General features: G+C 60.6%; 1 protein-coding gene across 9 annotated transcripts in view; it reads right to left on the bottom strand.

The window, feature by feature from the left end:
• The window catches only part of DLG3 (discs large MAGUK scaffold protein 3), a 78,701-nt gene that overhangs the window by 21,231 nt on the left and 40,252 nt on the right, over positions 1-17,218 (bottom strand). For 8 of the 9 annotated variants that reach the window (XM_042807481.1, XM_042807482.1, XM_042807483.1 and 5 more), the window contains 8 exons: positions 11,052-11,102; positions 7,939-8,063; positions 7,287-7,456; positions 6,795-6,931; positions 6,348-6,492; positions 6,036-6,195; positions 1,314-1,470; positions 858-960 (listed from right to left, as the gene is read on the bottom strand). In XM_042807481.1, the coding sequence (XP_042663415.1) occupies positions 858-960; positions 1,314-1,470; positions 6,036-6,195; positions 6,348-6,492; positions 6,795-6,931; positions 7,287-7,456; positions 7,939-8,063; positions 11,052-11,102 (1,048 nt within the window). Of the gene's footprint in view, positions 1-583; positions 685-857; positions 961-1,313; positions 1,471-6,035; positions 6,196-6,347; positions 6,493-6,794; positions 6,932-7,286; positions 7,457-7,938; positions 8,064-11,051; positions 11,103-17,218 lie in introns of those variants that run through there. The other variant, XM_042807490.1, reaches the window with a different exon arrangement.

The following is a 17,218-nucleotide window of genomic DNA, read 5'->3' as shown; positions in this document are numbered from 1 at the left end:
GCTCGGGACGCGCTCAGGGCACGGCAGCAGCCCCGGAGCGGCGCCTGGCCGCTGGCCCACCGGTGGGATGCCCGCTCCCGCCCTCGCCCTTGCAGCCCACGGGTGACGCTTCAGCCCTGCCAGCCCCCGTGGGGTTTCGGTAGGAAGCTGCCGGGTCCCTTCCCGAAGCCGCTGGCTGCCCCACTCGGGACCCCCCAGCCCCCGGTGCCTCCGCCGAGGGAATTGCAGGCCAGCGCTAAGGCAGGGCAGCCGCCGGGGGAGCGCGGCAAGCGGGATGCTCAGTGGTGGGGACGAGCCCCCACGCAGCACCGAGGCCCCGGTTCCAGCCCCGTGATCGCAGCGGGGTCCCCGGAGCCCAACCCACCCAGGATAAGGAAGGGGGAGGCCACCGCACCCGTAATCCCTCCCCTCCGGAACCCTCCGCGAGGCCCACGGGACCCCACGGCGCGGGGCCTCGTGGCGACCGCCCTCCGGCAAACAGACCCCCGCCACCGGAGACGAGCCCCCCCCAGTTCCCGACGAGGTGCCTCCCCCCTCCCCTCCCCTCCCCGGGCCCAGCCGGTGCCGGCGGGGCCCCGCTCACCTCGGGCCGTGGGGGGCGGCGGGACCCCCGGCAGCACCCCCAGCGCCGCCCGGCCCGCACACAAAGCCGCGCAGGCACCGCCGGCGGGACGCCACCGCCCCGCCCCGCCCCCCGCCGCCACGACCAATCCGCGCCCGCGCCTCCCCCCCGCGTCCCGCTCCGCGCCAATCGGCGACTCGCCGGCCGCCCCGCCCTCCCCCTCATCTGCATGCAGCGCCCCGCCCCCCCTCCCCGGCCCCGGCCCCGCTCCCGCTCCCGTTCCCGGTGGCGGTACCTTCGGGCCGGTACTGGGCGATGATGGTGACCGTCTGCCCCGCCCGCTTCAGCGCCGCCGCCGCCTGCTCGTGGGTGGCGTTGCGGAGGTTCACGCCGTTCACCTGCCGGGATCAGGCGGCTCCGTTGGACCGGACGGAACGGGGCTCGCACCCAACCGGGGCTGCCCCGCGCCCTGCACCAGCACCCACGCTCTCAGTGTCACCCTGCCTCCCCGGTACCGGCTCCCCTGGTCGCCGCCCGCAGCCGGTGCCCTCCGGCGGGCAAGGCCCCGGGCCAGCCCCCGGGGGTTCCCCAGCGGGACGGATCCCGGGCAGGTCACCCCCCCCGCCCCGATCCGAGGCCGTGTCCGCACGGACACCGGGGTTGAGCCCGGCCGAATTTGTGCCCAGGGCTGCAGGGGTGCTGCGGGCGCCCCCCCGGGGGGGGCTGCAGGACGCCACGGAGGCCAACTCACCGAGAGGATGCGGTCTCCCCGCCGCAGCTCCCCGCTGAGGTCGGCAGGGCCTCCGGCCAGGATGAAGGACACGAAGATCCCCTCACCATCTTCCCCTCCAACGATGTTGAAGCCCAGGCCGGTGGAGCCTTTGTGCAGGATGATTTTCCGGGGTTCCCTGGGAGGACAGACACGGGGCAGGGAGACACTGGGGTGAGGAGCAGTGAAGCCAGTGACACGGTTGGGTGTACGCCGGCTTCCTGGCACATCCACGGGGCTGGAGTCACCCCGAGCACCGGCTCAGCCCTCCGCACCAAGGAGCTGATACACCAGGAGAGGTGCAGGCGGTTGCACGAGTGACATGAGACAGAGCATGAATGGAAACAGAGAGTCCACTGTGAAATCACGCACAGAAACACTGGATTTTGAGGCGGCACGAGATGCCACGGGCCTGGGCATCGAGGACAGCACGACGGTGCCAGGAGAGGGGCACGCAGCACGGCGAGTGTGCCTGCAACCCTACACACCCCCAGGCCACAGGCCCTGCGCGGCTCGAAAGAAGTCCTCAATTTTTCGATGATGACTTAATTCTTTCACAGCTCAAACAATAGGCAGGCAAAGGCAGAAAGACCGCCTGGCATTGCAAAAATCCTGTGGCAATTTTTGTCTAGGAAAAAACCCACAAGTCTGAGGGGAACAACGGCAGCTCCCAGCTCAAGTGCTGGATTAAAATAAGAAGGACTAAATGACGCGAGACAATTAGCACAGGCTGGCGGTGATTGTCAGCCACCACTACCCTGGGGACCATCAGTGCATCCGCTGCGGTGACTGGCTGGATCCTGGGTGCTCCGGCAGGTCCTGCAGGGACCGAGGACCTGCCAGTGAGCTTCAGCAGCCTGATCAACCCCGTGCCTGGCAGGGAGCAGAGGGAGATCTCTGGGGCATGGTAGGAGAGATGCTGGAACCCAAGGCACAGCACTGGCTGAGGGCACCTGCGGTGGACCCTAAAATGCTGGCAGAGTTGTGCTAAGGGGACTCTGGGGTGCTGGGGGGGGCTGTCTCAGCTGCCCCCCTCAGCTGCCAGCGACAGCTGGGGAAGGAGCGGGGCTCAGGTGGCATGAGTGGAGCAGGGACCCAGGGGAATAAAGTTTGGCTGAGCAGAAGCCCTGCAGGCTGGCAGCACGCTCCCAGGCCACTCTTGCAAGAAAACATCTTTTTCATCCCCCCAGGACAGGCTGGAGGATCACTACCATCACCTGGGTGGATGGAGGAAAGTTCTGCTGCTTTCATGGATGCAGGTGTCAGGATTTACCTCCAGGGACACATGCCAGCCCCCCAGGAAAAGTCTCCCACCATCCTTTCCCATGGGGGAATCCTGATGGGCTGAATGTCACTTAGCTCCAGGCAACCACCTTATAAGGATCCACAGGAGCAGAAGACAGACAGACAGAAGTGCAGGATGCCTTGCAAGGTCTTGGTGGGCTCCTGCCCTGCTCAGAGCCCAGGCTCAGCACAGCCCGGCCCTCCCAGCCCCTCCTCTCCCTATCCCCTTGCCTCCCGCCAGGTGCAGGAGCATCCCAGTCCCCCACCTCTGGTCACACTTGCTCCCGTGGCCTCGCTGCTGCTTGGAAGGGGACAGGGACAGCTGTCCCCTGTAGGACACGGACGACGAGACATTGACGGTGAACATTGTGGTGTGGCAAGCTCTGCTGGTGGTGCCGGCCAGGAGGCATGAGAAACAGCAACGTTCTGGGTGCTCTGCGCCACGGCTGCCCAGTGCTGTCGGTCTCTGGGCCAGCCAGGAGCTTCCCAGACCCCCACTTAGGGTTTTTTTTATCACTGAAAGGACACAGCCCACTCTGCTAGACCCTACAGACTTAACTCCTTCCTGCCCCTGCTGGCATGGACAGCACAGTCCCCGACTGGAGGGAGCACCCAAGTGAGGGCAAATTCGCAGCCCGTCTCCCCGTGCCTGCAGCTCCACACACACAACGCATCGCCGCAGGCCCTTGCCCTTTGAACGCAGAGGTGCAGCAGAGTTGTAACTCCAGCTACGCATTTCTGATGGGGCAGAGGCTGAATCTAGCTCGTGACCTTCAGAAAATACCCGCTTTATCCTTAGGATGCGTTTGAGCTCTGAGCTAAGTGGAGCTCAGGGCTTGGCTGCACCATAGTTCAGGGCTGGGATGTACCAGGACCAGGAGGACACCAGGGAAACACCATGGAAACACCACTGGGGTCAAAACAGGCTCAACCTCAAGTCCTCAGGATGCCACCAGGGCTTGGCTCAGGGGTTGTGAGGGCACAGAGAGGGCTACAGCCATCAGTCCATCTGCAGCAAAGCTATGCCTGAGGCTAGAGTTCTCCCAGGGGAAGAAATAAGTCAGATTTCTGGGTCTGAAAACCCTGCCTCTGACCAGCCGATGAACTTGCTTTGCCCCTTGGGTTTTGTTGCTGCCCAAACAGTGCAGCAATCACCACCCCAGCTCTGCCTGGGGGGGAAGCATCCCCAGCACCAGATGGTTTGGTGGAAGATAGAGCACCACGACAGGAGCCAAGGAGAGGAAATGAAGCCCCAGACAGGTAGATCCCAGGTCTCAGTTACGACATGCAGTCTCTGCTTCCATCCTCATCCCAGAGGCAGGGCGTTGATCCTGCAGGCAGATCCCACGCTGGATGCTGCAGTGTTAACACTGGGACCTCAGCACGGTACGGCTGCGGGCATCCTGTGGGGTTGTGCCGGGTCTGGGTTGCAGTGGTGGAGCTTATTAGAAAACAGATGTTCTGGTCCCTGGCCCTGGGTGCTGCAGGACACGAAGGTCACTGGAGCCATGTCCATGTCTGCAGCAGCACTTGAGGGGAGGAGGCTTGATGCTAGATCCAGACCAGGACCTCTGCTTCTCCCGGGAAATGGCTGGCAGGAGCCTCCTGGGAGACAGCTGCTTCTTCAGGGGAGTTGCTGCCTTTCCCCACACCAGTAAGGTGCATTCGGACCACGCTGGTCCCAGTGCACAATCTTGGTGATGCATGAGCCAACAGACCCACGGCGATGAAGCTGTCCCGGAGGGGCTGGTGATGCACACGAGGTTTTTCAGCGCTGCCCTGGGATGGATGAGGAAGGTCCTGAGCCCATCGCAGGGTGCAAACCTGGCGGGGAGCTGGAGGGGCTGGAGCCAGTGGCTCAGCAGTGCTGGCCTGTCTGCAGCAGGGCCCTCCAAAAGGCAGCACCATCCTCTAGTGGCCACCGGCACGTGCTGCACCAGGGCCACTGCCAAGCCACCAGTGAGCCACTGCGGAGCCATCGCCGCGCCATTTGCCACTGGGCAGCATCCAGCCCGGGGTTGGGCTGCTCTCTCTGCTCTCTGGCTCGCAAATAAGGACAACTGGCACGTGTAGGAAGGGACACCCCGGTGGGACCGGGGGCCCTGGCGAGAGACAGATGGTGCGTTTTCCAAGCGCTGGGACTCGGTCCCTTCTGTGGTGCAATGCGATGGCAGAAAGCACTGCTCCTCGTGGCCCAGTGCCCTGGCAGCACAGGAGTTGCTACACCCGGCAAGGACACGGTGCTGGGAACAGGCTGTAGGCCCGGCATCACCGGGGCCAGGCCCAGGTGGGAGAGATGGGGTGTGGGGAAAGGCCAGTGGCTGCACAGGTCATGGCGCGCAGAGGCACCTGGCTGTGGCCGAGCACCGAGAAGCGAGAAATCCCCGTGCTGCAGGTGGGTGCAGCCACTCCCTGGGGGACAGCGGACCTGATCCCGGATGGCAAGTCCTGATCTGCTGCTCTGGCATCCGCCAGCACCCTGCAGAACAGGACAATCCCAGCCAAGGCTACGGCACCTTCCACTGCAAATGCAACCCCAAAACCAGCCTGCAACCTTGCTCCTAACTGCAGAGCCAGCCCTAAGCCTAACCCAAGTGTCAGTCCCAGGAATATAGCCTGAGCCCTACAGCCCTGGCCCTGGGGATACCAAACCCAGAGCAGGTTCAGCACCAGCCACGAGGCTGTGGCAAGCAGAGGGAAAGCTGTGAGCCCAGGCAAGCAGAGCAGGACCAGCTCGTTCTCCCTCTCTCATCCTTAGCATGAGGCTTTGGAGAAGTTTTACAGTGTTTAGGCTCAGAGGAACGCCTCCTTTGTGCTTCTCTTTGTTTCCTGGGTTCAGAAAACAAACCTGCTCATGCAGCGTAAATGATGCTGGTGGGGGAAAAGGGGGCGTGCCAGTGCTGTGCAGGAGGCTGTCAAGCCCAGGTCTGGCAGCCGGTGAAATGGCACCTAGTTGCAGGTGGATGCCAGGCTCGGGGAGCACGAGAAGAGGAGCCCTACTTCTACCTGTGCCCTCCCAGGCCCCTCAACCCCAGCACAGCTCCGCTCAGGGACAGTCAGCTCCCAGCCTGGGAGCCTGCGGTGCTGCTGGCACCCAATGGCACCGCAGCACCCTGTGTTCCAGGTATTGTAAAACAAGTAAGAGAATGAAGAAATGCAGAAGTGTAAGGCTCGGGGAGGAGCGTGAGGGGAATGAGGAAGGGGGGATGAAGCAAGCCAGGGAGTGACAGAGCAGGGATGATGCTGGGGGGGTTTAGTACAGAGCTCACTGCAAGAGCCCCGGGCTTTGCAGCAGGCACCCACAAATGGGTTTTGGCCAAGGCTCTGCACCGACAGCAGGGATGAGGTCAAGCAGGCAGGGAGGGAAAGAGAGGGAAGGAGAAGGAGCAGAGATCAGAGATGCTCATGCCTGGTACTCACCTAGTGAAGTCCTCATCCCCGATCATGTGCCGAGGGATGGGCGAGTACCGGGATGGAGTCACTTGGGGAGGGACGGGGTAGGCAGGCTTGCTCTCAACGCTGCCCAGGTAGCCCAAACTGGAGTTATGGCTTATGTGGTTGTCAGCCAAGGCTGAGAAGGCTGCAGAGGAGGAGAAGGACATCAGGAGCAGAAATCTATCCAGAATGAAGCCATGGAGCCCAGCCCAGCGTTGCCTGCTGCCCCAGCACGCTCCATCCCCCCCAGCTCCGTGGTGCCCGGGCTGCCGCACCAGCGGCTGGAGGTGTACGTACTGCTGGCGTAGTCGGGGGGCGCGTACATGTCGTTGAGGTGGATGTTGCCCGGCTTGGCCACTTTCAGGTACACCATGTCAGAGGTGTTCTTCAGGGCGGCCACTGCCTCCTCGTGCCGCACGTCCTGCAGGTTCGTGTTATTGACCTGCCAGAGGGAAGGGGCTGGGTGACGCGGCTGCAGGCGGGAGGGCAGGAGCTGGTGCAGCCCCACGGGCGCAGAGCAGCTCCCCACAGGGGAGGTGCTGGAGTAGCTCTGGAGACGGTTCCGTCCCCACGGGTTTGGCCCTCCCGCCTGCAGCCAGTGCTGCTCCTGCCCTTCCCACAGCACCGTCCCAGTGGGGGCCCCAGGGAAGGGGTGTGGGGCCGCATTCAGGAGGGGTGCTGAGGTTTAGGATCGGCACTGAGGCCTGGCTTCGCCTCACGACCGGCTTTGGGCACGGGGCTTACTGCGAGCAGCCGGTCCCCGATCTGCAGGCGCCCGTCCTTCTGGGCAGCGCCTCCCTCGATGATCTTGGTGATGTAGATGCTGTTGTCCCCGGGGATGTGCTGGTTCCCGATGCCTCCCGCGATGCTGAACCCCAGGCCTGAGGGGGAAGTGAGAGGGCAGGTGAGGGACAGACAGATGGACGGAGCCCCAGCCTGGCATCCCCGGCCCCTCTGGCCTTCCCACCCTGCCCCAGACCCGCAGGCAACGGGCCACCCCGCTGCTGTGTGGGGTCAGCCCAGCCACCATGCCCTGCACCGTGGGGCTATCCCCCACCCCGTGCCCCATAGCATCCCACGCGGCACCCTGCACCACGGCGGTGCCACCTCACACCCCACGGCTCCCGTGGTGCTGCCTTGCACCCCGCGGCATACCACACTGAGGAGCCACCCCCTCCCCGTCCTCCTGTGGGGCAGCGGGGCACCCCAGGCCTGCGAGCAGAGGGAGGAGTTCACCTTTGGGGCCCTTCATCAGGTTGACCTCCATGATGGTCTCTGGCGGGGGCTGCCGGCGCCGCACCACGAGCCGCACCACGGGACCCGCTTCCTTCAGGGCCTCCACGGCTTTGCTGTGCACCACCTCGGAGACGTCCACGTCGTTCACCCGCAGCACGCAGTCGTTCACCCTGAGGGCACAGGGTGGCCCTGAGCTTCCCTGGGGAACCGCCAGCCTGTGCCACCCTCCTCTGGTCACTGCCACCCTCCTCCGGCTGCACAGACCCTTGCGTGAAGGAGAGCTGCTCAAGCTGGCCAGATCCTGCCCTGCCAGGGTGAGAGCAGGGTCCCTCACAAAAGCGGGAGAGAGCGGGGCTGGTCCCTATGGTGCAACCCTGGTGGAGGTGGGAGATGAGGGGAAAGGCTGAATCCTGCCCTGGGCTGCGTGGCGAAGGATGGGAGCCGGAGCCTGGCGCAGGGAGGAGAGGAAGGGTGGCTGCAGACAGGAGGCTGGTGGCAGGGGACCACGGGCAGCCCTGCACCGAGGGGACCTGGCTGTGGGGAAGGGACCGGGGTGTGGGGCCAGGGGAGGCGGGCAGGAGCTGCCTAGAGGGTCCCTGGGGAGATCCCGGGTGACACCCCGGTAGGACTCCTTCCCCGACCCTGTACTCACCCTAGACGGCCATCCATGGCTGCTGCTCCCCCAGGGATGATTTTGGTGATGAAGATACCCGGGTCATCTGGAACGTGGGGGTTGTCAATTCCTCCCGCTATGCTGAAGCCGAGGCCAGAGTTACCCTGTGGGAAATCAAACACCGCGTCTTTCCCCGGCGGGCAGCTGCTTGCTGCCGGCCCTCCCGAAGCGCTTCCCCCGAGCCGCAGGAGCCCTTACAGCGTCTGTTGCACCCCGGGGTGCCTGGCTCCGGGGGGCAGAGGGATGCACGGCCAGAGGGGAGGCCGGCACTCGTCAGCCAAGGCGCTCAGTGCAGCAGCGTGGAGCACCGAGCAGATGGAGAGGGAGAGTGGGAGCTGCCGAGGACCTCCCTCACCACCACGTCTCCGCTGAGAGAGACTCTGAAGCAGGCGGCGAGCTGGGGGAATAGGGGGTGGTCCTTGGTGGAGAAAACCTCCCCTTGCTGGCCGCTCCCCAGGAAGAGACACCAATGCCGCAGCCTGCACGGAGCAGCGGGGCTTGTACCAGTCACCAGCATCCCACCCCTGCCCCCCCTGCACCCTGGAATGCAGCCCCAGCAAGGAGCCAGCCCAGGGACCAGCAGTACAGATGCCAAAATTGGCAGGATTGGGTGAAGGGGGCTGTCAGGATGGAGTGGGGTCTCCAGTTCTGCCTCATCTTCCCCCTGGACATGCTTGGAGCGTCACTTGAGCTTTGTCCTGCTGAAGTCTGCCTGGGGGGAACGCAGGGGCCAGGCCATGTCCCCAGCCCCATCCCGGGATCCCCATTAGTGACGCACTCACACATGCTGGTTCCAGCTCTGTGCTTAACGCAAATGGACAATTCCTGCTTTTTCTGCTCTGCCTTGAAAATCAGATGGCTCCTTGCCTTGTTTTATCATGCAGAAGAGCCGACACTTAGTCACATCCTATCGTGCCCACCTCTCTTGTACACAAATGGGCTTGGGCCAAGCACCCTCCTGGCTGCCCATGGCCCCAGTGCTGAGCGTTAGCTCTGCCCTTTTGGGGGGACCTGTGGCCAGGTGGGCCACGCTGGAGCTCAGGCTCCCCAGGATCATCCAGCACCAGCTCCGGCTTGCACACTTCTCCCCAGCAGCGTGGGCTCAGCACCAGCTCTTGCAGCAACACAGGGGTCTCTGCTCTGACTTTATGCCACTCGTGACACAGCACATGGCATCTCCAAGAGCCACCGCTGCCTCTCACTATGTAACACTCCCAGGTGCTCTCCTGCCGGCTGGGATTTGGCTGGCACACGACAAGGAGGCATTCAATGGTGAAAAGTCTGAGGCCGCTCTCCTTCCTCTAAGCTGGATTCTGGTTACCCTGCGCCCAGCTCAAACAGGCAGCTTATTGTCACTGAAGAACCAGCCTGGCCCCAGCAAGGCAGGTGAGACTGTGCAAAATGGTCTCCAGCCATTCGTCGTGCCTACCTATGGAAGGGTGAGCTCTGATGCTAGGTACAAAGCCTCGACATTGTCCAGGAGGTGTTCACTTTTATTTTGATAAACCGTGAAATGGAGTTCAAGGGACTTAGCTGGCATCAGGGTTGATGTAGACACGGGGCCAACTCCTGCTGCAGACACATGTAGGGTGAGTAAACCCAAGGTCACATCCCTCTGCGGATGGCGTTTCCTCAGTTATTGACCCCAAAACGCTGCTGCATTTGCCCTCGTCTTTACAACAAGGACAAGGATTAATAACGGTGATGGATCAGCAGTTCTGGGGTACACTGAGGTCCTCTATGGGAGCCAAACACGCCAGCGAGGGGCCAGCCTCATCTACAGTCACCAGGGTGCTTCTCCTGCCGTAAGACGGTGTTGCTGGATCCTGCTGGGGGACCAGGTGAAGGGGAAGGACCTGGGTATGATCCACGCGGGCCCTGGCTGCTAAGCACTGAAAACCCCTCATGGTTTCTCACTGCTGGAGAGGGAATCACTGCCCGGGGCTTTGAAATGGGGGCAGCAACGAGTGCTGCCTCTCCGTGCGACCCTGCCAGCTCCCCTCCCCGCTTCTGCTGTGGGCTGAGGACCAGAAGATGCTCTGAAGAATCCCCAAAAACAAGGCTTTTGCCTCTAAATTGGGCCCAGAGCAAGAAGTGCTCAGCCCAAAAAGGAAGCATCCCCTGGGCTGGTTTCGTCAAGCACACCGGGGAAGCGGTGGGTGAGGCGGCAGCCCCAGATAACCTTCCGTCCACCCACCTCCGTGATGCAGAGCCAAGGGGAGGAGGGAGATGACTAAAGGCAGAGAGGAACAGAATAACGAGTGATGCGTCTTCCTCTGCGACGCTGGCCACGCGGCGAGGCCGAGTCACCCGGCATGGCAGTGAGGAGGAGGAGGAGGAGGCAGGGTGTGCTGTGGAGCACCGCGGGCAACCTCCCACCTCGGCCAGCCCTGCTCGGCCCACTTCTTGGAACAAACCTTGGGCCAGCTTTTCCCACTCCCTCACCATCCCTCCATCCCCGGGTGCCAGGGGAAAGCCCTCCCTTCCCTACACAGTGCCGGCTCACCCCTGGATAAGCCGGCTTATCCAGCCACGGCTGGTGTGGTGCACACCGTCAGCTCTGTGTTGCCAACAGACAAGAAAAGGCTTGAGCAGAAACTCCCCCCGTTGCAGTACATTTACTAGAAAACCCATCCTTGCTGCTTAGCATCCCCAGGCTGTGTACCCCAGAGCGATGGGGAGTCCCCTGTGCCCGGCTCTGAGGTGTTCCTGCCCACACGCCTGCACGAGCAGAGCTTCCTGCACCTCCATTTTCCGGAAAAAGCAGTGACAAAGAGCCTCCCCCGCCTCCACGTCTGTGTTGGTGGGTTTGTGGGGGCGAGGGTATGAACAAGGGAGGTGAGGGAGAAACCCTCCTCCCTCCTCTCCAGGGGGGTCTGTGGGGTGGGGGAGCAGCAAGCCCACTTCTCCCCAGGACCCGGGGGCTGTGCAGGGAAGGCAAGCGCGACACCCCCAAAAGCCTCTGGAGGGAGCGGAGACCAATCTCTCCCCATCAGCTGGCGCGGGGATGTGGGGGGGTGCCGGCTGCGCCCGTGGGATGGCAAGTGGGAAGAGGCAGCAAAGCTGCCGGCAGGTGAGTAAAGAGCACTTACCCTTTCCAAGACGATCTCCTCGTATTTGAACATCCCATCGCTGCCATTCACCTGGGGAGAGGGAGACAGCATGTTACGGCTCTGTGCCAGTCCCGGGGGGATTTGCTTTTCCCCTCTGATAGCTGAATACTGAGAATCCAACCTAAAAGCTGCACCATCACCGCTGAAAAAACCTGGAACACAATTGCTCAAGCCTGCCCTGGTATTAAACCGTGCGCTGCTTTTCTTTCTGGGCATGAGCCAAAGCCCACTGACTTTAATGCACTTCAGCGCAAAGCCTTTATTCTCCCAGCTCATTTCTTGAGCCATGAAAAGGAACACAACCAAAGGCACAAAAAGAAATAATGCCTTTGTTACACAGCATGTAATTAACCTCGGGAATTCACTGCTGCAGGAAGGAAAGAAAGGGGGTCGGTCTATTTAAAGGAAAAAAAATAATGTCTGTACATAATAACATAATAAACACCTTTAGCAGCTTATATCTTTTAAATCTTTTAGCAGCACGACTGTGTTAACAGGGAATTCAGAATAATTTATTCTACCAAATTAGTTGGGTCCAAAGGAAACGAGGTGTGAGTGTGGGGCACAGTAATAAGGGAAAACATTGTGATGCCCTTGTATTAAAAAATGGCGTAGCCTGTCTCGATGCTGTACACCAAAAATCTCCCATACCCAGAGTGTCAAAGCAGGGCTCTTGGGAAATGTAATGGCTTGAAACAAAAGGGATGCAACTGTAGGCTCTAAAATAAGAAATGATAAATGTACAGTCAAAAACTTCCATTTTCCCCATCAGCAACAATGCACAGGAAAATCAGGTGGCAGTTTCACTCCAGGTCATCAAGATCAGGCCATAAACAGCTGACGAGGTTTAAAATTTAACACGATTTGCAAAGCAATGGGCTATTGGAACATCCAGAGTTGTTACACTCAACGGCAACAGTTTTGGAGGGGACTGGACTCAACCTCACAATTTGAGGTTTTCTGAGAAACAAGGGCTGGGACACAGGCAGGTCTGCCCAGCACGGCAGGGGTGGCAGGACCTGACCAAACGCCCCTTTCATCGTGCAGCTCTGCCTCTGCCTGTGGCCCCTGGACAACGTGCAGGCTTTCTCACGGGGACTTTATATCCACCGTTAACTGATGGCTCGTAGATTATATGGATCCACTTTCTGTACACGCCCCGTAGCCCCAGCAGGAGCTGCCGTGGCTCTGTTTGGACACAGGTCCCTTATGTGGCACCAGCATGCTGGTTGTGTCCTGCTTGCCCAGCTCCCTGCTAGCCGGCCCCGCGGAGGCACAGCCCAGCCATCCTCCAAAACCTCACAGCGCTGGGTTGTCTGATGGAGGGGTCAGCAAACACCATTTATGCCATCATCTGACTCCACGGAAGGAAACTCAGCGAGTTTATTTAGAAACCTATTTATAGGTAGGAAGAGGAAGCAGGAGTTTTTCTAGGTGGAAAAAATCACGTGCCCAGGTGGAAGAGCAGTTCTGCATGGCAGGATCTGAGATGGGGCTGTGCCACCTGCGACGCGTGCACCCTCATCCCCTGCCTGGTTCAGCCCTGGTGAGGCCAAAGCAATCTTGTTGTGGGTACCACGCTTCAAGAAGGATGAGGCTGGGGAGAGTCTGGAGTGGAGAGACAGGACGGGGGCTCCAGGGAACACAGGCTGAGAGGGTTGTCCCTCCTCAGATGTGCTCCATGCCTGGTGCCTCTCAGCCACGGGTAGATTTCAGGGCAAGGTTCAGGGTGGGGACATCCAGATGCTTCCAATATGAGGGTGGTCTGATCCTCCCAGCACATTGGGAAAGGCTTTGGTCAGCTCTTGAACAGGACCTCTGTGCAGAAAAGCACCGGGAGTGGTGGGATTAACCCACAGCAGGAGCCCTGGCAGCCTCGGAGGGACAGGGACGCGTGGCCGGTGCCACCTCCTGCCACAGCACCACCCTGGGCCACGCTCCCCCCGGCAGGAGCGCATCACTTCCCTTGTCCCAGGCTCCCCCTCTGCCACGGGTTGCCTTTCCCTCCTTGCATCCTATTGTACTGACTAATCTTGAGAGGAGCCGGCTCGCTGGCCCGTGCCGCCCTCACAGCCTCCCTCGCCACAGCCCCCGGGCTCATCTCGTCTCTGCAGTTGGTAGCCCAGTGCGTGGGGCGCAGCATTGCCTCTCCCCAGCTTTCCAGCAACTCAGATTCCTGGCACTCTTCGCTACTACACACATTGTCCTCTCTGCTTTGGCATTCAGCACAGTTGCCACACAGCCAGCCATATGCACACCCACGGCCGCAGAGGAACAGCACATACATACCTACAGGATGGGGATGTGCAGAAAACTTTGACAATCTGTGAGCCACGGAGAGAGCCAGCAGCACGTGAGCCCCGCCAAGCGAGCGGCCGCTGCCGGCAAGCGCCTGGGGCGCAGGGACACCCCAGCACGCAACCCCATCCGGCACCCTGCTGCCGGGCAGGTGAGTTTGAGGCATCCCCACTCCCCAAATCTCGAGGTTGCCCATGCTGACCAGGGTTTCGCATCGTTCCCTGCAAGCGAGTGGAGTCAGTGCTTGCCTGGAGCAGCGTGTGCTGGGAGCAGCCTGCTCCAGCCAGGCACGTCAGGGTCAGCGAGGCCTGACCATGAAGTTTTAGCTCTGATTATGTTTCCCAAATCCATGCAACAGAACGCCAGTTAATTGCATAAGGAAGCCAAATGGAGAACTTAATATATACCACGTAACCAAGGGAACGAGCCAACAAAGCAAACGTTCCAGCGTCGGAAAATTGAATACCAGTCACTCGCTGACGGCAAAACCTCCCCACGGCACCCACCGGAGCTGTTGTGACCTGGCTCTGCCACAGGCTGTTCCCCCTCTCCTTCGCTGGTGCCCTGTGCTCCTCCCCAGCTCCTGTCTGGGGCTGTCTCAGCGCTATGGGCTTGCTGGGGAGATGCCCGGCTCCGTCACCCCCGGGCAGGGACAGTACACCCCACCCTGCTCCCGCCTCCCCACAGAACGCCTGCGGAGCTGACGGGGGTGTTGGGGGCTAATTAGCTGTTCCCAGCGGATCACGATCCTAACCACTGTCTGATTTCTCATGGAAAAGGGTAAGGGTATTTTTTTCCAAGCCCTTCCCACACAGCAAGCCCACCTCAGGGCTCAGGAAGAGGCCCCCTTTGCTGGCCTTCGCTTCCCTTTTGTGTTTCAAGCAGCAGGGAAATAGTTAGTGATGATGACATTTAAATCATCAACAGAAGGCTGCAGAGTTAACACTCATTTGATAAACAGAAGAGCACACACCTTCCAGAGCTACTGCAAGCTGTCTGCAGGCTCTGCCGGCCAACACCACATCAGCGCACGTGGAACGCGCTTTGCAATTTGCTAGAGAGTCCGGATTCGGTTGTGTGGGGGTATTCGTAATAAAAAAAGGAGGCCAAATTTAGAATACTAAGATGGGGCTCCTCGAACCCAACCCAAATAGCCCACCGGGCTGCAAGAGGAACTAACCCACAGAAAGGATAACGCTGCCCACAGCCACTTTTGGAGCAGGATCTAGCCCGTATCTTGTGATCAGGATGTGCCGGGGACAGGCACCGGGTGGACCCGGTGGTGGAGCAGCTGTGTACCGACATAAGGGAGCGAGTTCGAAGGTGGGAGCCCTCGATGGTGCCAGCTGGACCCAGGGGTGGAGGGCGCCTGGCGATGCCCCACACCTGCCCCAGCAAGGGGAAAGCGGAGCAGCCCCTTCACACGTCCTGCCACAGCACCGAGACCTACCGACTCGCTTCCAGCTAACCCCTGGCCTCGACCCCCCCTGCACGCATTGCCCACAGCGTCAGCATTGTGCACAGAGTAAATAAACACCGTATTTCTGGCCAGCCTTTTGCCGGAGGGCCATGGGGATGAGCCTGCTGAGCTCAGGCAGAGGGAAGGGGCATGGAGCCTGACAGCGCCAGCACACAGCTGGGAGGGCTCCGCAGCCACGCTGGCTGCGGGAACTGGCAGCGAGATGTGCCACTGCCAGCGCTTGGGACCAAAGCGTCAGGGTGGCAGTTTAGTTTTGACGTTTTTCTGGGGTTTTTTCAGGCTTACAAGCGAGTTTTGCCCTGCTCAAAGGCACTGGACCGTGGTGGCCATCTCTGCTGCCCCAAACCCTGCAGCAAGAGCAGCTGGGGACCCTGGCAGCAGAGGCAGCGCTGCACAAGGAGGTTGCCTCTGTGCTCACCAGGGGCAGAGCCTGGGGCTCCTGTGGCACTCGCTGGCTGGGATCAGGCCTGGGAAGCACTTGGCTTCACTCCTCAGACTGAGGAGGTGGTGGCACCTTGCTGCTGGGCAGTGGGTCACCGAAGAAGGGCTCCAAGTACCCAGGCTAGGAAACCTTCGACTCCCCAAGGGCTTTGGAGTGACCTCCACTCTGATCACTTTGGGACTGCCTGGCAGCGGTTGCCACGCACCCTGGGCAGCAAGAAATTGTTTCAGCTTCAGAGTGGCAGCTCTCTGAAACGCAGAGACCCCATCCACCATAGGAGCTGTACTTCCGATGCTCCGTCTCCCTGCTATAGACCTGCTGGGCAAAACACATCAAGGAGTGAAACTGTGAGCAGTGGCCTGGGGCTGGCACAGGTGATCCCCCCCGGCACCTGTCCTTACCCTTCAAGGGATGCTTTTAATACAGCAGGAATGTTATAAGGATTTATTTGGCTTTTTATACCCTGGGGGTGCTGGGCTCTGCACGAGCTGTAGGCACCAGAGCTGAGCCCCAGCCCCGGTGGTGAGTGGGACCTGGTGCTGCAGCTCATACCTTACAGTGCTGCTGGTACCACATGCTCCTGGGGACAGAGGTGGGTGGACAGAGAGATTGAAATGTAGAGCAGACTTCTTGATAAACAGCCTGGGCCAAATTCAGCCCAGCAGCTAGTCCAATGCAATCAATGGAGCTAGAACAGGAAGGAACTAGACTACGTCCATCTGTTTATTATTAAGGAAAGCATTGAATAGTTAAGTAATTAAAGATTGGAAGATGTGACTTTAACCCTTCCAAATACATACTGTACCAACAGGCTTCAGCTTTTGGATTTATAAAAAAACATGCTTCCAGATTTGCCATTTTGGCGTGCTCCTCTGCAGCAAGCCCCTGGTGTGGCTCCTTTGCTGACCTGCAAAACTGCCACACAGGAGTTTTTGGGGTGTGCTTTCCCCAGAGCCTGAGGAGCTTGGCACCTCAGAGAAGGAAAGGATGGAGCAAAGCTCGTTTGTGTGCTAGTATAACATGAAGTAGAAGGCAAGAGGGTTTCCAGGCTGGGGCCTGAGAGGAATCCAAGTGAGCGCTGCCCTAGGCAAAGGCTCCTCCGGGTACCCCGCAGGTGGCACACGCCTGGGCACAGGGCTGGTGGGCCCTGCTCTGCCCGGCAGGTGACAGCCAGAACCTGTCCCTTCCTTTCGACCACCACAGGGCAGTTCCCGCCCCCCAAACATGTGCTGCCAGGGTTGGAAGGATGGGGTAGGCGACTGCCAATCCCCAGGGTGATGAGGGTGCCTGCCAGGGATGCAAAGCACCCCGCAAAACCTGGCCAAACCCACCCCAGGGGCTGCAGGAAGGGAGCTCTCATCCAGCAAAGCAAGAAGGAGCTGCAGCCAAAGTGCAGGGAGAAGGGGTGGCCGGGGATATGGAGCTAATGAGGTGGAGGGAGAGGGGGCGGGAGGGATATGGAGTTAATGAGGCGGAGTAAGGGGAAGCAGCCAGGAGGGCAGGAAAGTGGAGTGCACTGTGGCGGGAGGAGGCGGCTGCTGGGCCCACCGGCGGGCTCCCTGCTGCTGGATTCTGCCTGCCTGGGGTGACAGAGCCTGCCCTCGGCCCCCGGGCTCACCTCTTGCTGCCTGTGGACACACAGGCAGGGAGGAGGGACAGGCACAGCGGGAGCCTGGCGAAGGATGTGGCGCTGGTGGCTGCACTGGCGAGCAGGAAATGTTCCTCCAAGGGAGGATACAAAACTGATAGGAAAGCAGACTTTCTATCCAGGAATACCTCCCTGCCCTGCCCGCAGCACACCCCTCACTTGCCCCAGTCCAACCTTGCGTGTCCTTCCCCTCCAGGAGACATTGCCCTTCTTCCAGTTCCCTGGAGAAGGGCACCAGCTGGGTGAGCACAGGGAACAAGCTGCAACATGGCACTGCC

This window comes from Tyto alba, unplaced genomic scaffold, assembly GCF_018691265.1.
Source record: "Tyto alba isolate M040663 unplaced genomic scaffold, T.alba_DEE_v4.0 Super-Scaffold_5, whole genome shotgun sequence".
Classification (NCBI taxonomy): Eukaryota; Metazoa; Chordata; class Aves; order Strigiformes; family Tytonidae; genus Tyto; species Tyto alba.
Note: the sequence above shows the minus strand (reverse complement) of the source record. Positions and strands in the feature narration are given on the sequence as shown.